Source organism: Orycteropus afer, unplaced genomic scaffold (assembly GCF_000298275.1).
Source record: "Orycteropus afer afer isolate SDZICR_OR568_19922 unplaced genomic scaffold, OryAfe1.0 scaffold00826, whole genome shotgun sequence".
Lineage (NCBI taxonomy): Eukaryota > Metazoa > Chordata > Mammalia > Tubulidentata > Orycteropodidae > Orycteropus > Orycteropus afer.
In genome coordinates this window covers 73,778-99,882 of record NW_006922413.1, presented here as the reverse complement: position 1 = coordinate 99,882, position 26,105 = coordinate 73,778, and the positions used below count along the sequence as shown (strand labels likewise).

The 26,105-nt window shown below is 34.9% G+C and overlaps 1 protein-coding gene across 1 annotated transcript in view; it reads right to left on the bottom strand.

The window, feature by feature from the left end:
• Positions 1–2,374: 2,374 nt before the first annotated feature.
• CCNT2 (cyclin T2) overlaps positions 2,375–26,105 on the bottom strand; it is a 62,169-nt gene continuing 38,438 nt past the window's right edge. Inside the window, exons 3-9 of the mRNA XM_007957939.2 lie at positions 19,488–19,616; positions 17,505–17,565; positions 14,097–14,159; positions 10,947–10,992; positions 9,139–9,302; positions 4,341–4,411; positions 2,375–3,805 (exon numbers count right to left, since the gene is read on the bottom strand). Coding sequence (XP_007956130.1) covers positions 2,375–3,805; positions 4,341–4,411; positions 9,139–9,302; positions 10,947–10,992; positions 14,097–14,159; positions 17,505–17,565; positions 19,488–19,616 — 1,965 coding nt within the window. The remainder of the gene's footprint in view (positions 3,806–4,340; positions 4,412–9,138; positions 9,303–10,946; positions 10,993–14,096; positions 14,160–17,504; positions 17,566–19,487; positions 19,617–26,105) is intronic.

The following is a 26,105-nucleotide window of genomic DNA, read 5'->3' as shown; positions in this document are numbered from 1 at the left end:
AATAAAATCATTGTAAAGAATTACATTTACAGAGTGAAAAGTGTATACATAGCATTTCAGATTAAATTTTGTAAGTACTAATAAGTACTGACCCATAACAATATACACTAGCTACTTTTTAACTGTCCATCATTAGCACCAATAAAGATTCAACAAAATTACCTTTATTCTATTCCCACATCTCAAACAATTCTGCAAATTGCAATTCTGCAAACTTAGTGAAGTTTAAGTATAGTCACAGACCTTAAATATTCACATTGTCTTCTATGTCATACTGAAAATAAATTCACTACTTTTCTGGATAGCTTTACAAATATTATTAAAATTCCTGGTATATCATTCCCAATTATACAGTAGAACAACCACCCTATGTCATATCACATGATAGCTCCTTAGAGGTTTCACACCTAAATTGCCAAGAACAAAACCCTTCCCTCCCTCATCTTGAACTCAGCTTAATTCTACTAGTTCTTGGATTATGTACCACTGTAAAAGTATAACTGTATCAAAATTACCATGTTTATGGATACAATATTATGTCATACAAAGCAACGAAGTTACATGTAATGACAAAGATTACTAAAATTATGCGATACAAGAACAAATGTTAGGACATGCTAGCTAGGCAAAGTCGCTTGAAACAGGCTCCTAATCTCCTAAGTGGAAATAACATTGATGAAAGAATGAACAATCATCTTAAAAAAATTATATAACTACTGGTGAATTAGAGAACCGCTAAAAAAAACTAAACCACGGGATTAAACTCTAATATTTACAACTGGAACACACTTGACTAAAATTACAATTGCGCACATATCAGTGGCTTTGTAACAAAAATAGTTCATATACACAGACAAAAAATTAAGACAGTTTTCAGTTCAAAAGAAGTTGAATTCAATCCAACTCAAAGACACTCAACAGCTCAAAGATCTACCACAGAATAAATTCAAGATTAGCTGATAAACCAGAGCCTTATCACTGGCATTTAACAGAAACTTTAAACAAGCTAAAATCTGTCATTTATTCAGAAATCAGATGACTGTGCAAACTTTATCTACCTCAACAGGAATATATTGAGATAAACAAATAAATGTAAAACCTCCACCAGTGGTTAACTTGGAGGCTGAGAGCTTCCTGGTAACAACTAGAAGTTATAAATACAGGTACAATGCACAGTCAGTGATTTTTTTCTTTTTATTTATTATCAGAATATAAAATAATTGAGAGAGCAATAAGTTTAATTTCATTTTTTATAAGGAAGACTGCGTTCACCTGAAAAGGAAATATGGCATCACACACAAACACACTTTAGGGAAGGAGTATGATTAAGAATATGGTTATCATTCTGAATGCTAAAAGAAAAGCAATCCCTGTTTACTATTAAAACATGTAGTGTTAAAGTTCTTTGTTTAAGGAAAAAACTTACTAATTCTTCACTGTGTAAGTTTCTGTGAATTTAGTTTCCAAAGTATAATAATCTACATAGCCATTATTAACATCTCTGTGTTTATAGCACTACAACAAGCCAACAAACATTAAATGCACTTCACATCAAGAGTATGTAAACTTTGTTTGCTCCTCTTCAAGCCTTCAGAAAACTAGGGGCTATTTCAGCCACCAATCTGGTCAGATCCTGAAGGCGAAAGTTCAGTGCCTCACAGTGTTGATAACCATCGGTGGCACTGTACACCCATCCTGTAGTGAAGTGTCCTCCCCTTTAGCGGCTTCCAGTAAGGCCTAGAGTTTAAAGTTAACATGAAAAAGTGCCACCTTTGTTTTAGATTAGTGATGGACTCCAACACAAGATAAAATAAAGTTATTTTGTATATTGTTATACTTACAAGCAGCTCCAATCCTGAGTATTTATGGTAATATCTAAACATACAAAAATGTATGTACATTTTTCTCCACTTTCTTGTAAACAGTTATCAGTATACTGTTTTATCCCTTTATCATCAAAACATGCAAATCATACATACAAGTATAAATACACAAAACAATTTATACTCATTCAAAAGCCAAGCAACAATAACAAAAATAGCTACAGTATTCAAATTATAAATAAATGCTTGAGGCATCTTATATTCCTAGAAGCAGCCAGCCATTCATCCTAATGTTCTTAGCTGCAATTGTAGAAATACTGAGTTTTGCGCCTTCCATGCTTTTACAGTATTTATAACACTATCATATGTGGAGATAAAGACTTGTTTACTATAATCTCTTCTTTTCAGAATGAAGAATAAAGCAGCACTTACAAATATTGAAGCAATGGCAGCAACAGCAGCTGTTACCACTGCCAGATCAGGAGGAAGTTTTCCATTCTAACATTTTTTAAATTAAAAAAAGGAAAGGAAAAAGTGACCTAAACAAATGATTACATGTTCATTCCTTGGGCACTTAACAGCGAGTCCAGCATGTCGAATGTGTCTTTGTAGTCCATATGCTGGCTGTTTGTACTGTACTCGTGATTGACATCAGGACCGTTGGTCTCCACTGGCTTCTTGTCCAGTTTCACGAGGGTGCTGAGATGTCCGTAGCCCACCTGGTATGTGACAGGGGGAGGAGGGGGTAAGGGATGGTTAAAAACAGAGTTGTGAGAGGATATATACTGCTTAACAGAGGAGGAAGAACTAGATGAACTACCTGAACTTTTGGAACTTTTGCTCATTTTGGAGTGGTGGTTGTGAGATGCATCATTGACATGCAGCTTCTTCCTTGAAGAGCTGGAACTAGAGGAAATGCCATCACTGCTCAGGCCAACAGGACTCCTCAGAACAGTGGGTGGTATTCCGTCAGCACTGTGCTTATTGCCACCACTGCTGCTGCCACTATGCAAATGGGAATGCTTGTGGCTGCTGGTGTGGTGGCGGTTGGAAGGGTGTTCCTTGTGCTTGTCCTTATGGTCTCTGCCAATATGTGGACTCGAATGCTTACTCTTCCCACTGCCTTCATCAGAAGAACTGTGTCTTTCTGAGGAGGAAACTTTTATCTTCATTTTCAGTTCTTCTTTACTGGCGTTTTTATCAGTGGGTGGTATTGGGATCCGTAATTTCAGGGATCCACTCTTTTCCTTTTTGTCTGCCATATATTTTTCAGGTTTTTCAGGGTTTGTGATGGGAATTTTCATTTTAATGGGAGAAGTTACAGAACTGCTGCTTGCTGCCTGTGGTTGCACATGTTTGTGTTGCTGTTCTACTTGGGCAGCTATATAGTGATCCCTTACATCCAGATCAAGAGTTTCTAGCTTACGTTTTTCTCTGTATTTATCTAAAGACATTTTCTGAGGAATTATTCCAGGAGTAGCAGAAACTGGCCCATGGTGCTTACTGCTCCCTGCTTTATGAGTATATTCTTGTTTAACAGAAGCATGATCAGAAATTTTTTCAGATCTGTGATGTAATCCTGAATGCAGTGAAACAGAAGGTCCCTGCTGGAAGTTGATGTTGTACTGGCTACCAGACAAAGACGTTTCCTGTTTCTGTGAATATATCTGTTCTGTCCTTGCTGACTCTTGATCTTGAGGCCAACCTTGGTGTGATGACAAACTGTATGAGGTACTTGGCATTCCTGTTGCTAGCACTGACAAATTATCAGATGCATGGCTGTCTTGAATAGAAGAAATATTTCCTGAATTTAGAGGTACTGGTGCAGGGAATGTTGACGTAGATGGTTTTGGAAAGCTTGGATTTGCAGGCACACCAGTGACACTATCTACTAAAATGGAATTCTGGACCAATGATGAGCCAAGAAGCGGTGTCTCTGTTACTTGTCCATCAACTTTTGGCTTCTTAGCTGCCTGATTAGCCTATTTGAATAAAAAACAAAAGAAGCAATGACAGCAAAGGAATTGAATATAAATTTCTTTGCTTATGAAAATTCTATATATTATACAGAAAGAAAGAAAAGCACCCAAGGTTCAAGGTTTTATATGCTGCCAGTAAATAACTGTTTTATCAGAGGCATAATAAAAGGCTACAGAAAGTTAAATAAGACACTGATTTTGAAATTAGATTCAGGTTACATCCTACTTCAGTATTTGAGAAGTAATTTAACTTCTCTATGCCTTATTTTCCCCTTTAGTAAAATGAAGGTAATACTTCCGTCATAATTGTGTGAGAATTAAATAAGAAAATGTATTAAGCACTTAGCAAAGTCCACCTGACAGTTAATATTAAGTGGGATAAACTATGTGTATAAAACTTATGAGTTTGATACAGTATAATTAGTTAGTAACAACTAGAAAGAAGGCTATTTAACTACAAAATTTCAAGTTGGTTAGCAATATAATTCTTAGATCAGTGACAAATGGATATTCTGTTGGACCCTGCCAATTTTCTTACCCTCCAGTTTCGAATCCTCTTCAACCTACTAGGCGTTTTCTCCAATATTTGTAGAAACTCATGTGTTAGCTCTAAAAATAAAATTTAAATTTAAAACTCAGTAGGTGTCTTTAGAATCTGTAATTCTTGCAAGTGGGCAACATTGAAAAGGAACCTCATAAATTCATCTACTTCATTGTTACCTCCTATTCAAAAGCAGACACAGCTCTGAACTAGTATTTCCAAAGCTGAACCCTTTTTTAAAACCCTCCCCCCACCCCATTTTATATCCTAACTTACAATCTCTAGAAAACTCAGTTGCGTTAAAAATAAAATCCCCTCAAAATAGAAAATCTCTATTAGGCAATCAACACAGTGATAATTGTTGCAGGTACATCCATCAATGGATTCTTTAAAATCAAGGGAGGGGTGGAAAGTGAAAACCACTAACTAGATAGTAGACATGTATTAACCTGAGTGAGGCGAAAGGCAATATACAATAAGGAGAGGTCAGCAAAACATGTCCAAGGCAAAGGAAGACACCAGAAGGTACACAGACAGAGTAAAAGGCAACAATGGTAAATACTATTATATACACAATCGTGCAAGAACAGTAATAAGAAACAATAATTGACAAGTGGACACATAAGTAGATATGTAAACTGAACAGGTGTGGGACGGTTTATCAGAGTACACTCAAGAGCATATACAGGTTTGGTAGAGGGTAGTTCTATATACATAGCCATATGTGCTACAAACACACACACACACACACACACACATATAGATACTTATACATCTCTATATATAGATACTTATATATATGTGTGTGTGTGTGTGTAATAGAACATACAGGGGGCAAAGTTAGGAGAATTTCTTAGCCATAACCAAATATCTTGAGGGGCTGAGTCACTGGGCTTTAGTGCTTAGGCCATAGCTCTGAGGGACATCTAGGTAAACTGGCATAACAGTCCACAAATACACTATTCTATACCCTACTTTGGTGAGTAGCAACTAAGGTCTCAAAAGCTTGCAAGAGTCCATCTAAGATAAAACTACTGTTCTCTTCCTGTCCCGAACAAAGAAGAGAGAAGAAAATAAAAGACTCCAGGAAACAATGGACCACACAAACCACAGCTTCCAATAGCCTAAGACCAGAAGAACTAGATGGTGCCCTGCTATTACAGTCTGCTCTGACCAGGATCTGACCAGGATCACATAGGGTCCTGAACAAAGATGTGGGAGAAAATTATAGAGAACAAATTAAAAAAAAAAAGACCAAACTTACTGGTCTGACAGATACTGGAAGGACCATCAAGACTATGGTCCTAAGACAATCTTCAAACCTGGATCTTCAAACCCAGAGATCACCTTTTAGCCAAACACAGAGAGGCCTACAAAGTGAACAATAAAAATTGGGAGGTACATGCTCCTCAGTACTATCAGCCATATGAGATCAAATGAGACCATTTGCCCCAAAACAAAGTTCAGAAGACAGGAAAAGGCAGAAAAGAACTGTGACAGGAAACAAGGAACCTAGGCAGGAAGCGGGAAAAGTGCTGTTACCTTGAGGGGATTACAACTACTGTCATGGAACAAAAACTATGTACAAATTGTTGAATGGGAAATTAATTTGCTTTTAAGTTTTCACCCAAAACAAAGTAAAATGTTCCTGTTCTAAACTAGTAGGCAAAAGTTTATGGAAAAATAGGGTATTTGCATAATCTCAACATTATCTCTTTCAAGATATTTATTAATTATGAAGAGAAAAACTGTAACTTTACAGTGAAGAAACCCAAAAGACACACTGAGGAAATCTGAATTAAAAATTGCTTGGTTTTAATAATTATAGACTGTTATACAATACTAGTAGAAACTATATGAAAGGAACTCTGTACTATTTTGTACTGTAGTACAGGAACTCTGTACTATTTTGCATTTTATGTTTAAACTTATTTCAAAGTTAAATGTTAAAGAGATGGGGGAAAAAATTCTAGCAATAAATGCTATTAATATACTAGTATTCTGCCCTGGTCATATTTCCACATAAATTTCTTCTTCAAGTTAGGATTACAAGGACATGACTCACTTTTCCAAAGTGGTGTAATTATGATGAAAACCAAAAAACCAAACCCAGTGCCATCAAGTTGATTCTGACTCATAGCGACCCCCACTGGGTTTTCAAGGTGATAAATCTTTACGGAAGTAAAGATTGCTTCCACGGAGTGGCTGGTGGGTTTGAACCACCAACCTTCTGGTTAACAGTCAGGTACCTTAGGCACTCTGCTACCAGAGCTGTTTTATACCCTAAAATAGTGTCAATAAAGTTACTAGCCACTGTCAAGACAAATGCTACTATTACTTAAATGACATGAATATTATTTAGTATTAACCAATACCAATTCAATCCTAATATTGGGGAGAACCTCTTCAGCAGAGAGACTATATACATTTATTATTTTTTTCAGTAAGCCTGTTAATACTGACCAAGAAAAACACCCAAAGAAAACAATTTGGGACAACTGTGAAGTACAATAAAAACTAAGACAATAAAGAATCTGTCTCAAAAAAACAAAGAACATGCAAAAACTCTACAACATTTATAAGTTCATAAGCTGTAATAACCTGTGAAAATGTTTGCTAGCAATTACTCCATCAACCAAAACCTAACCATTAATTTTTCAAGATATAACTTCTATTACAATTTCCTGACTGTTCTCTACTAAAGTCTTACGAGTTTTTGGAGCTGTCTGGATGAAAGAAAATCTAATGCTTGGTCCTCCACTTCTCCTCATTTAAAAAAAGACCACATTTCTATCCTGATCCTAGTAAATCTAGCAGATGCACAGTACTTTTGGGTCTAATATTAACATGTAATTGTTTTGACAACTTTTAAAAATAGTTTAGTTGTCAAAGAATAAATGCATGTAAAATTCCTGGTCCAAAACTTGATACACAAGGAGAAAATTTAAGTTTTATTTTTCTTTCGAAAGTATCCTACCCTGTTAAAATTTATAGCAGAGGAACAAAAAAAATCTATCAAATAATCACTGTTAATATAAGTAACTAGCTCCATGCACCCAAAGCTTGTTGTTGTTGTTGTTATGTGCCGTCGAGTCGGCCCCAGCACCCAAAGCTAGAAGTAGAAATACTTAAAACATATAAATATATATAAGGAGTTGGTTATTAATCATTAAAACAGTAGGAGCACAACAACAAAACCCTACAGTTAGGTCAAGTTTCCCAAGTCAGCATTTTTGGAATCAGTCATTTAATGAGCTATTTCAGTAAACACTGATGCTTCAGGCAACATGCTAAAATTTGTATACATCGTTGTCAATGCTGTTGTTATGTGCCGTCGAGTGGGACCCAACTCATAGCGACCCCTCCTTGGGCTTCCGAGGCAATATTACTACGGGAGTAGATTGCCCCATCTTCCTTCTGAGGAGTGGCTGGTGGGTTTGAACCGCCAGTCTTCTGGTTAGCAGTCGAGTGCCTTAGGCACTACACTACCAGAGCTCAGTATACATCTTAGTATCTTAAAATTTTAAATTACTTTTTTTTTTTTTTGATGCTCATAGCAGAAAAGCCTACTATATAATGTTAAAATTCTCAGTGGTTAAGTTTCCAAGACTCCCATTCAATTACTCTCCAACTGAGTAATGGACATGGCCACCTATTCTGGAAACCCCATACCCAGTCATTTATATATTATCTATGGCAGTGCTCCAGCTTCCATGGCAGAACTGTGTAGCTGCCACAGACCAGATGCAACAGAGCCTTCCAGCTCATAAAACCCTTAAATAGTTACTATAGGCCCCTTCACAGAAAAAGTCTGCTGACTCCTATCTTATAGAAATATAGAAGATTTTATCAGAAGACCACATTCCAGAGCTACAAGTATGTCTCACTTTATGTATGCTCTCAGAAGCAACAGATGTAAATCTTGTTTCCCCATTAACCTCACTTTGTAAAGGAAGCCCCTTTACCTCCTACCAAAAAGCTGAAAAACTGACACACCAGTTAAGGTCAGTTAGATACTTTATTTATTTTCTTTCTAAAATCTACACTATCTAGTTAAAATGTTCTAATACTCCCCCCCCAAATTTCCTATCTCTGGCTAGCTTCTCTCATTTCAGAATCAGAGAAATTACTTTCTTATCGGGAGATTCCCAAATTCCATGTTCTGTAATTTATGGAACTAATATCTTCCTATTTTTCCTTGCCTATTCATATTTAATAATGCAAGGCAACAATATATACTTTGTTGTTACTGGCACTACCAAGCAGGGAACGGTACCCTAAAAATCCCTGTAGCTAACAGCTTTACATTTTTTATAATACCCGACTTTGAGTCGACACATATTAAACTCAACAAAACTAGTATACTGTAAAGTAGGTATGTATACCTGCTCTGTCAATCTATGGCATTATAAATCATACTTCTGTGAAAAGTCCTGAAAGGGCTTTGGATAACTCACTGGCAGTTAATATCCCTTCAACTGTTTTTCCCTTTAAGCTAAGGAATGCTCATCTTCACCCTGCTCATTTGTTTGTATAAGTATATTATAAAGAGATTTTTTTTTTTTTAAATACAAACTGAAATATTCATAGATGAAATGATATATTGGATAGTGTGAAATTATAGAGTGGGGGTAGAAGGACTGAATCAGGCAGAATTGACAGGATAATGGGCACAGAGAGATTTACTATTTTATAAACCTGTAGAGAAGTAGAGTATTTTTCCATAATAAAAAGTATAAGAATTGTTTTTAATGTAAACAGATTTTATTTTTCTAAAAGTCTTGATTCTACTTACCATCTAGTAATTCTAGAGTAACTGTAGGATCCACATATTCCCACCAATGTTTTCCATCAGTTGACACAGGAATCTCCCAATTGGACCATTTGCAAGCCAAATGAATACACACACATGCTATTACTGTTGGTTTGTACTGAAGACAGAAGGTTGTAAGATGGAGACTGTTGTACAGCATATGTTTGCAAATGAAGAGTCATAAAAATTCATATATGTAAAACAAAGAAAAATATTTACCAGTTAAGATTAGAGCAAAAACAAAATAATGAAGGTTTTCTTCAAGTCTAGAGTACACAGCATTATTTTATTAAATTAAAAGCTAACACTAGAGTTATAAAAATTCTATACTGGAAAAGCTATATAGAATATGAAGTTCTCCACATCTTCACTTCCCAGAGTACTATTGTATATTAAATTATTATTGCAACTAGTATTGTATCACAATTGGTTTTTGATAGAAATTCAAGGTATTTTTACTTATCTATAAAAGGAAGCAAAGATAATATATATGCAATAATCAAAATTTAGTAACAAATAATAAGCACAATACTTTAAATTCTTGTGGTATTTTTGTTTATTTTGTTATTTCATGGCAAAATGTGAAAGAAAACAAATAGAAAACTATTTGTAAAATTGACAAATAATTTCAATGTCACATTATAATCAGGGATTAAATCATTTGATGTGGCTTAACCAGCATTCTTACAACCAACAAAATCCTCAAGTAAATCAAACAGAATTTAACACTTGTCTATGTAAACCCTGCTTTCTTTTCAGCAAACTACAAAGAAAACTTACCTTTTGCTGAACAGCTTCCAATCCCAATGTTGCTAAATACTACAAAAACATTGCCCTTCTGCCTCCACTATATTTGCCAAAAATGATGTCACAGCCAGCCTTTTCTAACCGAAATTTTAAATTTAAGCCTTTTTTGTTCAAAATTACCAAGAATATAGACTAAATCTCAGTAACACATATCTAAGAAAAGACTGATATTTGCAAGTCTAAAATTTTTAATAAAACTTAATGTCAGAAGGAATTAAGGACCATACAGAGCTCATTTAATCCCTTCTTCCCCAAAGACTCATTTAATAAATAATCTCAAATCATTAATCAATCTAGAACAGAATTATGTAAGTTAAAGGCCTTTTAAAGCTATTTTTCAGTTTCAGAACTGATGAAAATGTTTAATGATCAACCACACACCAGTAACATTTTTGCTTTATATAAACTGAAAAGGAGTATTTTTTTTAAACTAAAATTATAATTATGCAAACTACTGTGACAGGACTTAACTACTTCTAGTTTATTACTAATGGGTATTTAACTGGAAAAAAAACCCAAGTTATGTAAAGTTTATTTATTTAAAAAACAAAAAACAAAAAAACAAACTTTAATGATTATTTTAAGGTTAGGATTGGATCAAGGTGAAATTTAAAAAAATTGTCATTTAACTAAAATTGTAAACTAGAAATAGCTTTATACTTACCAAGTAGCTCGAATTTCTACGTTAAGTTTAGCTCTCTGTAATCTTTAGCTGCTATTCAGGCTACCAATTTTAGACTTATGCACTCACAAATCGAGAATATGTCACCAGAAAGCACCACTACACTTCACATTGTGCATTTAACCCCTCTGTGCCAAAAGTCCCTTGTACAATACACCGCAAAGCAAACAGGAAGGTACCACCACAGGAGATGGTCCAGTCTCCTGTTGCAACAAGGGTAAGAGACACATTGAGGGGGCCCTGCATTAAAGGAAGCTATAGTGTGCTACAACAGTGCAACAAAGAGGGTCAGGATAACAACCTGTTGGTAGCCATGAAATAGGATGTCTGTGCCAAATCCTTGCTTGCTGTAAGAAAAAAGAAAAAAAAACGAAAACAATACTTTCAGCTTTAACATGTTACCATCAAAAAGTTCTCAACACAACAAAAACTTCAAAGATTTGTACACAAAAAATGAATTTTACTTACTACTTACAAATATCACAAGAGCGCCATCTTTTTCTATACTACTGAAAATCTTCAACAACATTCACTCAAATGTTTCTTGCTATCCCCCAAAGATCTGAGAAACAAGCCGATTTGCTTTTAGCTAGCCAGTTACAAGGGCTAAACTTGTTACTAAGTTAAGCACCTAGTCAGCTAAAAGGTGCAATAAAGCATTCTCCTGGATTTAAAAAAAAAAAAAAAAAAAAAAAAAGAAGAAGAAGAAGAAAAGATTTTGAAGTCTAATACAAAATACAAAGAGTTGCCTGCCAGACTTAATCCTCAGTCATCATATTTAAGTTGGCTTAAGTATGTCCATCAAAGAAAACAAAATAAAACAAACCCCCACCCCCAAAACTCAGGACAAAATGTTCAGTTTTTCACCATGCTACTAAGCATAACAGAAAATAAACCTAGAAATATAAGGGCGTAGAGATATGTAGCTCCACTGCATTAAAAACAGTAATTATTTGCAGAATCCAATTAAAGACAACGTGTACGAAAGATAAAAGATACTCTAGGGGGAATAAGGATGCTCCAACACTATCCCCAACAGAAAAGCAATTTTTTAACAACTATCTTATTAAGACATTGAAAATGATTTTGTTTTATCCCCCGTTCTACTGTCTCTTATTACTCTTCCCAATGGGGATATTCTTGCTTTAATTCCCCCTTTTTGCCATTACATTCATAAGCACTGACATACCTTTCCCCTCTGCTCAGTTAGAATCAGTTCACCTCAACTCCACCCCTTTCTAATAGGCCTCAAATTCCTTTCCAACTATTTTTTTATCCTTGGCATCTGTAATCCCTGTTGTCCCTGTGGATCATCAGTATAAAGGTTTTACAAAAGGGATTTGGGCTTAGCAGAGTTGTACTAAGGAAGAGTGTCAAAGCATCAGATGTCTTGGAGTCAGTGACTTAAGTATGGCATTCTTTCCTGGTGGGGAGGGAAGGAGAAATCACAGAAGTGAAAGGTCCCTGTAAAATGACATTAGCTAATTTTATAGCAAAGTAGCATAACACCAACTTTTTCATTTCCAAAGGGGGTAAAAGGACTTTATAGAAATCAAATTTATCTACCCCCAATCCCCCCTAAAAATCACAATTTGTAGTAAAGGAAGTAAACAATTTTAAATTGCTGTTTTCATCTAAATTCAATGACCTATAAACACTATACAACACAGGAATAATGTAGGGGAAAATGTTTTGTTAGCTAGAAGCTGTGACAGACTAAAGAAACAAAAAGACACCAAATGTGAAAGAACATTTTTTAAATGGAGGGAAAAGTAAAACAGTTACCTGGAATATTAGTTAGACAAAATGAAGTTAAACATGTATGTAATTTGGACTCTAAGAATTGGTCATGTTTTAAACATTAACCAGAAAAAAAAAAATCAGATTTAATTATTTTGCTTTGGATGACGAAATGATCTCATGCCTATAGATTCTTTTGATGTAGGAGAACATTTACAGAAAATATTCAACTTTTACAAAGAATTTCAAAGAGCTGATTCAAATTCCACAACCAAGAATACTAAGCTGAAAATCCAGTTTCATTTCCTAACAAGTTAAAAATATATATTTAATATATGCTTTAACATCATCTTCCTTCAACAGGTGTTCAATTTAAAGCAAATTATATGGCTATTATTTTGACAAAGCTTAACTACTGTAAGCTTTTTTCTTAACATTTATACCATTATGCATATAATTCTTTATTATGCTGTAATATGAGGGATAGGAACCATGACAAATGGAAATCATAATTAAATGTTATAGTTTACAAATGATAACATCTGGATGTGACAGGATTAAAAAATAAGTTGAATTTTATGGTTCATTTATTAAAAACAGTGGGGTATCAGACAACAGTTTGTGTGTGTGTGTGCTTTTTGAATGTAGTTATTAATACAATAAAATCCTGACTGGGCATAAAATGAATTCTGCTTAGAATAAATAAAAATGTGAGAATATTGAGGTAATGACTAAGAAACAAAACAAAAAGACCTTCAAAAGTCTTACCCATTTTGTTTAGGATAAAGACAGTCCTAAAGAAGTCTGGTGGTAACAGAATGAAACTGCAAATTTCATTTTTAAAAACGAAGTAACAGAAAATGACACACTAAAGATCCCAAGTGGTTGCTATTAGTACACTTCAAATGGGAAACAGAAAAGTAGAAGTAAGAAGCATAATATGTAACTGGGCAAAAAATATTCCTAAGGCTGCAACCACAAATATACAGGATTCTTTAATAAGAGCAAAAAATGTTCTTCTACATGCTTTGTAAGCAGTAATCGAAAATAATGCAAAAACTTCTACTCCTGTTCATAAAAGGTTTAACAGGCACATCACAAGGCATATACTAAGTATCATGCCATGTTATTTAATTATTTTCTCACTATATTAAAGAACAAACAAACAAAAACCATTTTTAGTAATGCTGAAGAACTTAAAAAATGTATTAAATCTATTTTGTGCAAACGAATATAGGCAAAACATTTCCAAAAATAAAAAATCTTCTAACAAACATACTTTTATCTCAAACATTTGAAGTTGGCCTCAAAATTCTTAAAACTGTTATGCCTTAAGAAGTCAATGAAAATCTGACATAAATCAGAAATCATTATTATTTTCTGTACCTATTATTAGCCTACATCTTAAATATTAACTGAAATACGACTGGCACAGCCCAATGGGGGATGGAAAGAATCCTATGATTTGGAAGCCTGTAATTTTTTTAATGAGACTCTCATCAAAGATTAAAGAAGGATAATTCAACAGGCAGAACCACAACAAAGCTAGAGGAACATGTGGATGCAGAACATAAAAACAATGCTTCAAAATGACATTTCCTCCCACTTTAATAAAGCTTAGCAGAAGTCCCTAAGCCCAAAATAGTATATAAACCAATTACAGATTATAAAAGTATTAATACTTATCTTAAAAGTTTCAAAGATGACTTACCTCTTACTAACTGGGTACATTTCACCACATCTGTGTGTGGGTGTTCAATGGTGATCTCAAAACCTGAAATGAAAAGCACTTTTTTTTCCCCCAATTACTTATCACTATAATCTTTCATTGACCACACAACTATAAATTAATATATTCTTCATTTTAAAATATCCAAAACCAAATTAAAGCTTTTTATCAGTGCCAAGCTCATTATATCTCCAATTACAATGATTTATACCTCCAAATCACAAAAATGATTTCTTCTCAGAAACACTGTCCCAATTACAAAAATACATAGATACAAAGTTAGCTAAAGAACAAGGGTAATATTTATTCAAAATTCTTGAGTTATAATTAATTTGGGACTCTCAACACATTAAAAACAAACTAAAATTGTGGCAAACAAACTAAAATTGTGGCAAATACTAACATTATTAAGGTGATCCACAGTTTTAATGTCCCTCAATTTAAGCAGAGAATTCAACTATGTAATATATTTGTTACATGTATCTCAACTTTTTCTATTAGAAGATTTGGAACTTTTTCATAAAAATAACCTTTGTGGCAGACAATGTTTCCACAAGTGTATCTGTATGTTCTGTAAGAATGTCCAGGTATATAGCAGAGCTGACAAGGGACAAGGCTGTAGTCACTTCTTGGACACAGACAGCTACCTGGAGGGAATGAGTAGCTGGACCTGTGTGCTCGGGACCATGGTCATAGGGGACATCAAGTTCAACTGGCATAGCATACTACACAAAAACATTGTTCTACATCCTACTTTGGTGAGTAATGACTGGGATCTTAAAAGTTTGCAAGTGGCCATCTAGATGCAACAATGGGTCTTCTCACCCAGAGGAAAGAAGAATGAAGAAAACCAAAGACACATGGAAACAAGTAGTCCAAGGGATTGGTACACCATGTAATCTTCAGCCTATAAGACTATGAGACCAGAAGAATTAGATGGTGCCTGCCTACCACTGTCAACCACTCAGAGAAGGATCCATGTTAAGAGATCCTGGATAGACTGGGAAGAACAACGTGGAACAAAATGCAAAATCATTAAAAACAAACAAACAAACAAAAAACAAAAAACGACCAGGTTTGCTGCTCTGCTCGAGCCTGGTGAAACTGCTGAGACTATGGCCCCTACATGCTGTTCAGGTCTGGAACTGAATCTACTCCTGTGGCTTCCAGCCAAACAGAAGACAGGCAATATGAGCTGAACATTTACATTAGGTAGATAACATTCCTTGGAGAGATCAATCATGGCAGAAGGGAAGGGCCGTGCATGCACAGGGAGACAGCTTGGAGGGCAGGAGTGCATGGGAGGGAAGGACACAGAGAAGAGGTAACTATGGAGAGAAGTGGGAAGAGCTGTTGCACTGTGGGAAATTGCAGTCAATGTCATGAGACACAAAGTATATGTGAATGCTGTACTGAAAATCAATTTGCTCTGTAAACTTGCACCCAAATAACAATAATAAACAAACAAATAACCAACTAACCTTTGGACTACAGTGGTAGAAATGATCCTTTAAAAATTACATAGTTCTCTAATTTTCTTACAATAATGGACATAAACATGCTGGAAATTATGAGGATGTCACAAGACCTGGTAACATTTTGTTCTATCGTATATAAAAAAACAAACGAAACTCACTGCCATCGAGTCGGATCCGGCTCATAGCGACCCCTCCTTGGGTTTCTGAAGCAGTATCACTGTAAAAGTAGACTGCCCAACCTTCTTTCCAAGGAGTGACTGGTGGGTTTGAACTGCCAGCCTTCTGGTTAGCAGTCAAATGCCTTAGGCACTACGCCGCCAGAGCTCGGTCATCTTTAATCAACTCAAAAACAGCTATCTACTTTTAATGCCTTAGATCAAAGTTTGAAGTAGTTAGTTTATAGCTACATTTCATTAGTAATTTAAATCATTATGGGAAGTGAACCATTTACATTTCAAAGGTCATTAAATCACTGTTGCTAAAACCAAAGATGAAGTGTTGACAAGCTTTCTGTGTCCAATAAATCCTTGTAAGACTTTCTCTTTTTTTAAAGTGGAGATCACATCTAGAGTCTTCATTGCAGTAAACAAATAAAATCCTAACAAATAAGCATTCTGCATTTATAAAGTTACTGTGTGGTATGTTTTGTATAAATTTATATAATAAAAACGTCAAAAAAAGTTACTTTCATAATAAAAAGAATCTGTCAAGATGGGAAGCTATGAAGATGATCATACTTCTTTACGATTTTATTTATTATGGGATAATAAATTAACTACCATAATAACTAATGACTACAGGTAAGAAATTTTGCCCAGGTTTAAAAAGGAAGCTAGAGATTTGCAGATTTAAACCCAGACCTTCCCAAAACCCATACTCTTCTGACCACAACCTGCTTGATTTTTCCAGAAATAACACAGGAGGTTCCCAGTTTTTTATATATCTAACTACGTTAGCTCTGCCATTACTTAACTATATGACTTTCCAAAAGACCAAAAAAACTCAGTGCTGTCAAGTCAGGTCTGACTAATAGTGACTCCTCCTTGGGTTTCCGAGGAGGTATCACTACAGAAGTAGATTCGCAAATCTTACTTCCAGAGGAGTGGCTGGTGGGTTTGAACGGCCAGCCTTCTGGTTAGCAGCCAGACGCCTTAGGCACTACACTACCCTGGTGGCATAGTGCCTAAGGCATCTGACTGCCAACCAGAAAGCTGGCGGTTAAATCTACCTGCCACTCCTTGGAAGGAAGGTTGGGCAATCTACTTCCGTAGTAATACTGCCTTGGAAACCCAAGGAGGGGTTGCTATGAGTCTGATCCGACTCGGCAGCATTGAGTTTTTTTTAATGTGACTTTAGAGAAGTTATAACCTCCTCAGGCCTCAACTTCCTCATCAGTAAAATGAAAGATCAAACTAAATCATCTTTAGAGATCACTTAAGTTGCAAGAACTTTGCAGAAGATGATGTAACTTTTAGAAAAGGATAGTCAAAATTTAAATAATTATTGTTACATTAAAGACTATTTGCCATGTCATTAAACGCTAACTATAAGTTCTAGCAATGCTATGTATGTTTGTACATGTTACAACCGTAAGCAACAGCTCTTAAGAACCCTTTCACTCTCCAGTGCAAATGAGAGCGAGCCTGGGCTAAGTGAATCCAAAAAAAGTAGTTTTGGCTGGGTCACCCAACTATCTAAAAACCTAAGAAATCACATGGAAGGCTATGTTTACAATTCAATTCTATTATATCGGATTGAACTTAAATTTTACAAAAAATGATTTTCTAATAACTAGACAATACTATTCTAACCCAAAAACTTGTTTTAAAACAATTTTCTTTAATAATGAAATCATTCCAGAAATATTCTTTACTTGGAACACTGCATCAAAGAACATAAAAAAGGTACATACCTAGAGTTTGTAGCATTATGGTTTCAAGTATAACCAGTTCTTGAGTCTGTTGAAGGTAAGCCTGCCATGTAAAATAATAGTATCAAAATGCTGAAGATAAACACAGCACTATTAGACTACGGGACTGTTAAATCTCATGAGAATTATAGTATCATTACAAAAGAACCGCAGCAGTTTGGAAACATGGGGGAAATAAATTGAGGGTGATAGAGAAAAGTTATTTTCTGTGACAAGCCTAAACCAATATAAACAAAGTAAAAATAAAAAAAAACCCAAAGGATAATATGAGAGGGGATAGGTTAATTTTTGAAAAAGAAAATCTATATAGTCTGTAAAATAAAACTTTGTTTAGGTATTTAACAGTTGAGGTGCATTAAGACATATTAAGGACAGGATGCATCAAGCCAGGTAAGATCAAACTTAAATCTGTCTTTAAGAAAAAGGGTTTTGAACTCACTTTAAGACATCTCATGTGAAATTCCTTAAAAGGCACAGTAAGCAAGTGAGCTATTTTTAGAATTAACTTCCCTTCCTCAGGAAAGATAAAATAAAAACCAATCTTCAAATATCCAGATTAAAAAATTTCAGATATTAAGAAAACCCCCAAAAACCTGTTGTCTTTGAGTTGATTGGCTCACAGCACCCTACAGGACAGAGTGTAACTGTCCTACAGGGTCTCTAAGGCTGAAATTCTAACGGAAGTAGACAACCACATCATTCTTCTGTGGAGTGGCTGGTGGGTTCAAACTGCCAACCTTTCAGTTGGCAACCAAGAGCTTTAACCACTATGTTATCAGGGTACTCATACAAAATGCCAAATGAATGTATCATATACCCCAGGGACATAAACACCAGAAGACCTTTCCCCTCCATTTCAACCCTAAATCGTTCCCCTATTACAATGACTCTGGGAAGAAAGGGTTTAAAAACTGCAGTCATTCCATTCTTAGATAATGACAATTAAGAAAATTATATATCACATATAAATATTCAATGATGTAAGGACACATTCCTAAACCAGAGACTGAAAACATGTTTGTTTCATTTTACTAATGCTCCATTTTGAAAAAGTTAAACTGAGCTGATATTTAAAACATGAACTGTTATTATTTGTGCAATACCTTAAAATATTCACAAGAAATAATTCTGAATTTTTAAAGTTAACAGAAACTACAAGAATCATCTTTGAATAACAAATTCCACATTTATTTAATGGATACATTAACATTTTATTCTATTAAAGCTAGTATCTAAGATAAAACATGTCATTAATAAAATGAGATATACTTCCATCAAAGTTTAAATTAATCTGGACCTTAAACTTGCCCCAAATCAAACTGAAAGATATAACCTAGCTTTCAAACTCAATCCTGACTAAGTAACTCACTTATAATAATTATGCTAAAAAAAAAAAATTATTTTAAAATGGTACTTTCAAATACAGCCTATTAGACCAACAATCTAAAATGCTGCTCATTAATGCATAGTAAAATATATCTTTATTTACCAGAAATAAGTGTATATGTATTAATAAAAGAATGACTCCTTTTAAAAAGACTAATTACCGGTCTAGACGTAAATTTGGAGGTTTTCTATTCCTTCCTCTGCTGGCAATTTAATCTAAGATAGTTATTTATCCTCTGGTTTCATATACATCTAAGCAACAGAGGTGATAAGCCTTACCATCTACATATGTGTAGCACAGGTCTGCTATGAAGATCAGTAATAAAATGCGAAACCCCTTGGAAGTACCCCCTGAATCAAAGCACCTTGAATCAAAGCCTTATATGATTCAGAATGACATTCAAAGTCATGAACATACATAAAATATGTTTCTATCAGATTGCTACCTGGTATTACATTTCTAAAGTGGTAATAAAAATATGCAGCAATTGGATGGTAACATAGTTAATTTACATTTTTATTAGGCCTAAATCATGAAAAAGTTTTTTTAGAGAAAACCAAAAATAGGATTTTACATACATCACATTTAGTATCCAGCAGTGGCTCTAGAGGATGAAGACAAGCATGTGCTACTTTGATAACATGTTCAAGTTTTCGAGCCTGTTCTTCCACTTTTGCAGCCAAAAATAATGCAGTGGGTGATATCATCTGCAGAAGAGATTAAAATTTGATGGTTTGAAACAAATAAATTTTGAAAAAATCCTCTAATTTCTAAGGGGGAGGGTGTGCAAGGAAAGGAATATAGTATCAATAGTATGAACTGCAATGTGAGCTATGACAAAACTGATGAAAAGAATTTTAATCAAGCTATTCATTAAATAGAACTTATTACGCCAGTCTATAAAAATCTATTTTACTTGTCTTATAAAAGGAAAATAACAAAGGGCTGAAAGGGGAAAAAACTTTATACTTTAGTTAAATAAGGAAGTTTTTTAAATATTAATTTGCACTCTGAGGAGGAAAAGGAAAAAGCAAACTGAGTGGGTAAAGCAGACACTCTCTACTCCCTTTTTGGGCACAGAATCACCACTTTCCATGGCTCTTTTAAATTAGGATATGATTCATTATGTGGCTAGGAGGTACACAATCTTGGTTTCAGGGACAGAAAAAGATCTACAGAGCAAAAGAAGAGAATTCTGAACATAAAAGTGCTATCTAATAATTCTATTACTTCACTACGGCAGTATTAAACCAAACGACAACAAAGAAATCCACTGCCACTGAGTGGATTCGGACTCACAGTGGTCCCAACAGGGTTTCTAAGGCTAGCAATCTTTACGGAAGTAGACTGCCTCAACTTCCTCCTGAGAAACAGCTAGTGGGTTTGAACCGCCAACCTTCTGATTAGCAGCCAACTGCCTTACCCACTATGCCACCAAAGCTCCTTACAGCAGTATTAAAACCAGGTAAAAAATGGGAGTAAAAACATTAAGATAAACCACCACAGTAAAAACTTTGGCAACTGGGTATCAAGATTATATTCTTAGGATAAAAGTTCAAGAACATGATACTACATAGACATTTCCTCAGACAAAGAAAATAAATTTTGAATAAATACCCCCCAAATTAGTAATAAAACAAATAAATGCTGACATGGAAAACAGGCATACCTTAAACTCAAGTAACATTCTAAGATTACACACAAAAAATTTCTCATGGAATGGTAATTTCTTAATGTCAAGATTCAGGTAAATAATTGTTAAGAGATGAACATCTGTATCTCACTACATCTTGGGGATTCCATCAACCCCTATATAGAAATAATGTTGAGAGAGAGAGAGAGAGAGAGAGAGAGAGCGAGCCTGATTGATTTTCGTGTGTGGGAGTGTTGGGAGAAGACAAGCATAAATTATGCCAAAATATGATTGAGTCAGTAAAAGAAGAAAATTTCTTGTACGGGGAAGGTAGATGGATCCCTTCTTCTGAGAATTTTTAAAACAACTTATAAATAAAATAATGTTATCCTAACAGGACTGAATAATTTCAACTTGGACTTTCAACTTATTTCCATCTTTTAAAATTAAAATTGCAGTTGGCCCTCTGTGTCTGCAGGCATCCACGAATTCAGTTAACTCAGATAAAAAAATATTGGGGAGTGAAGGAAGAAGACTCCTAAAAAGCAATTTAAATTGTCAAAGCAATCTCTCAAAGGCTAAGCAGGAGCATAAAGTATAATTTATATAGCACTGACACTGTATTGTTGTTGTTGTTATGTGCCGTCGAGTCAGCCCTGACTCATAGCGACCCCTCCTTGGGTTTCCGAGGCAGTATCACTACGGAAGTAGGATTGCCCAACCTTCCTTCCGAGGGTATTGTAAGTAATCTGTTGTTGTTGTTGTGTGCCTTCGAGTCGGACCCGACTCACAGCGACCCCTCCTTGGGTTTCCAAGGCAGTATCACTACAGAAGTAGATTGCCCAACCTTCCTTCCGAGGAGTGGCTGGTGGGTTTGAACTGCCAGCCTTCTGGTTAGCAGTCAAGTGTCTTAGCCACTATGCTACCAGAGCTCCTATAAGTAATCTAAAGACTTAAATTATATGAGAGGATGTACATATGCTACATACAAATATTATGCCATTTTATAAAAGGGACTTGAGCATCCTCAGATTTTGGATCTGCAGGGGAGGGGACTGTTCTAGAACCAACTCCCATGGATGCCAGATACCGAAGGATGACTATACAACAAGGAAATGACTGAAAAAACTTTAGCAACTTAGTTTAGGACAAACCACTGTTATTCTTTACAGCAGATTTACTTAGGCAACGTCAGTATTACTTAATATTCTTGAAATAGCAGTTAAATAGCATTCTCTACGGTGGGGGGGTAGACTGAGAAGTAGAAAGTGTAGTTACCTGAGAGCAGACAATTATTTTCTATGTTATTTTTTCACATACTTAAAACTCCCAACCACTACTATCTACTTCTTCTAATTCCTTTTCTATGTAAAGCCTTAACTCTAAGATTACCTCCTCCCAAGGTAGAGTTCAGTTCCTTAGTCATTGTGAATTGCCTTCCTTTATTCAATAGGAACTTCCATATGTACCTTTATCACTGTACTTTATACTGTACTGTAGCTGTTGGTTTATTAATTTTATCTGCCCTTCCAGCCTAGAAGTGGCTTGAACACAGAGACTGAGTCATTCATTTCTATTCCCATTATTTAGCATTGTGTAACTGTTCCTCCATGTTTACTGAATGAATGAGATGTGGAAAATCCGTATGTAAATATAAAGGCATCCATATTAATTTCAAAGTATTCTAAATGCCACCAGAAAAATCAAAGAGCCAGTATAAATGTGACAAACATTAAGTAAAATGAAGATACTCTTTCTTTCCCATAATCTCTCATCTATTCCCATTCAAGAGAGGAATGGCTAAAACTTTGACCTTTTCTCTCAGCCTTCAAATGCTAGAACAATTTATCAAAGTGTAAAGAATGCTCAAATTAAATATAAAATTAGACCAAATTAATGTTAAATTTCCTTTGTAACTGGTAGGTGGCCTAGGATTTTTCTTCCTTATCAGGCACTTATAAAAGTCTCCAATGAACTTTCTTTGGGGGGTGGGGTGGAGGAGTGTAGTGGTGTAAAACCTCATAGGATTCCCAGTTACAGCTCCATTCTCCTGACTTTTGGTACTAGTGGTGGTGCTGAAGCCTCAAAAGCAAAACACTTTCAAACTACATAGCTTTTCCATTTCTCAATGGAAACAAAGTAATATACTATTGAATGATTCGAAAATTCTACAAATAATTGAAAAATTAACTATTCAGGGAGCCAACCAATGATCTTTAGTGGTAGATTCCTGATTTATTTACCCACACTCCTCACAGAAGTCTTTCCTGTTCCCTCTAAACGGTTCAATTCTCATCCTTCTCCAGTGCAACACTACTACCCAATACACTTCCAAAGTTCCTGGTGAAATCCACTAACTCCATTCACATTTCCTCCTCTATAGCCTGCAAACATTTTACTCCATCAGGGCTGTAAAAACAAAACAAAACAAAACAAAAAACAAAACAAAACAAAATACCTTTTTAGAGAAATCCTTTGTGAATATCCACATGAGGCTTTAATTTTAAGGAAGGTGCTCAAACTAGGTACTACTGCTTTTTGAATGGAAGGCTGATTTTGTTCTGTGGCTTGTTAAAAGAATTCCAAAAGTTTTGGATAATGGCAATATTACTAGTGGCTCCATGGTTTTTAAAGGTGAGGATAATAATTTGAAGCCAACAGACATTCACTGGCACATGTAAACTAGGTTCAAAGCCAAAGAATTCACACCAATATTGTTGGAGGAGTACAGATACTCAGTTCATCTTCACTGAACAATTACACACAGAGATTCAGCTCACTGGTGGCAGTTACCATGCATTACCTATCTTTGTGTTCTGATGTGTAGTTTAATAAACTTTGGAAAGTAACTAAAAGGAAGAAAAGTGAATAGCTCCTACAATTTGTTACTCTAGTAGATGTACAACCATGTTTAAAAGGATTTTACATTCTCAAGACAAATTTCTACAGAAATATATTATACAGACACTGTAATATATAATCAGACTTCCTCAGTGAAATCCTGGCTCTGATATCTGACTAGTCTAGGCAAATTATTTCCTTTTTGGCTCAGTTTTTGCATCCATAAAACAGGAGTTAAAAATAACTACTCACAAAGTTGTGAGAATTAAATGAATCAGTGTATGTAAAGCACTTAGCAGAGTCTGCTAATATTTGAGCAATAACGCTCATTTATGGTTAAATGCAACTCTTTAAAGGTTTTGCTGTAGTTCTAGCTCAGCAGATTCACACAATGGAATTATACTTGACATTACTACAATGGTTTACACCTATATTAGTCTCTTCCTTTCTTATTCCAGTTGTTTTTACCTGCTCGCCTTTTGGATTCCTTTGTATGTTTCCATTCCTACCTCTTGGTCTGGTTCCTTTCCTTCTCCATTTCTTCTCTTCCTGCCCATTTCTGGCTGCTGTCTCCCCCCTCTGCTCATGATGCCCCCATTACTGACATTCTTTACTCTCCATGGCTGGCTTCAACATTAATAGTTGGAGGCAAGGTCAGTGTGAATTAACAAAACATCGGGCAATTTCTAAGTCACTGAAGATGGCTGTCAGCTTCAAGTGAATTACTCTGTACACTAATTCCTTTCACTGTGGCCCTTAACTCTTTTAACAATTAATTCTGTGCATACATTTTATGTGTACGTTTGTATTTAAGGACTAGCCATAGCTCTTGTATTACTCTTCAACTTTACTATGCAGAAAAATCCTACCAGAGGCAAAGAAAAGGCTTCCCAGTATACTTTCTATTTGCTAATCCATTGCTGAGAAGCTGATATTAATCTCTTCTTGTTTTTACCTTTAAACCCTATAGGCTGGTGAAGCCATTTCTCCTTTGCTCTTAAACTGCCCCCCAAAACACACCACTGCCCAACCAAGACCAGGATAAGTATTTCCTATTCTTTCAAAGGACTTCATTAACAAATACCCATCCAGTTCTAGGTTTTATAGCTCAAAAGTTTGGAAATCACTTACCTAAGACTATATAGAGTTTAAGAGAAGTGGCAGTGGTTTAGCCTTAGCAAAGGCTCACACAAAGAAGGTCCTAGGCTCACAGAAAAAAGGTCCAAAGGACCAGAAAAGAGAAAAAGTAGAAACTCACATTTAAGAAAAACAAGGAATACAGCCCCTCAAAAGAATATGGAAAAGGTCAAAATGTGCATTTGTTAATGATAGGAAACATTACTAAACTTGAGTTAATAGAACAAAAATTCAAGTGCTAAATGAAAAAAATAGCTTAAATCTTTAATTTTGCTACATTGAAAACAAGAGCATTACAGAAAATCTAATAAACTAAGTCTGACATTTCATTATTTTCTTACTCATCTAAGTGTGTGAATGTACTATTACCACATAAAAAAATTTATCTTGAGAAGCTTAGAAATCTACAGGCTGGATGTTATTTGGGCCATCTAATTACACTGAAAAGAAAGCTGGTTTAATAAAGGCTCAAAAATACTAGTAATTCAGTATTGCTGAAAAGCAGTACTACTTAAGAGAATAAGGTTTGATTTCCAGAGTAATTATATTAAATGATACATATTGAACACGTTTAATACAATCTGGCATTAAAAAATTTATTTACTGGAGATTACTTCTGCATTATAAATACGATTCTAAAATTTTTAAAAATCAACTTATAAAGTACACTTAGATTTTCATAGGCAGGCCTCTGTTCTCCCTCATGCAGATTCAGCTTTTATCAGCCCACAATAAAAATTCCATCAAAAATAGTACCTCCTACGGCATTGAGAAGCGAGAATAGGAACATTACATAGGTATTTAAATGCTCTACATAAATCTCATGAAAGTACACTTTCTTTCAGACCACTAAAAAAAATAAGAATTTTAGACTATACTTAATACTATGAAGATGGCAATACTCCTCAAACTGATCTAGATTCAGTGTAATCTCTATCAAAACCCCAGCTTCCTAACATTCACATAGAAATTCAAGGGACCAAAATAGCCAAAACAATCTTGAAAAGGAAGAACAAAGTTGGAGGACTTAAAACTCCGCAATCTCAAAACTTACTACAAAGCTGTAATCAAGACTATATAGTACCAGTATAAGAAGAGATGTATAGATCATGTTGAACAGATAAACCCTTACATTTACTATGCTCAACTGATTTTCAACAAGACACTTCAATGGAGGAAATAATAGTCTTTTCAATAAATGGTGCTGGGACAACTGATACTCATATGCAAAACAAAACAAAACAAAACAAAACAAAACATCCTCAAGACTGCATTAGGCAATGGTTTTCTTAGACATGACATCAAAAGCAACAAGTGACAAAAAAATTAATAAATTGGACATTTGTGCTTCAAAGGACACTATCAAAGTGAATTGGGAATGAGAACATGTTTGCAAATTGTATGTCTAGTAAGTAACTGGCAATCAGAATATAAAAATAACTCTTACAACTCAATAATAAAAGTAACAGTTAAAAAATAAAAACAGTATATTAGATATAATAGATATTTTTCTAAAAGATGCTCAATATTATCAGGAAACTGCAAACCAAAACCACAAGGGGACATCATTTCACACCCACTAAGA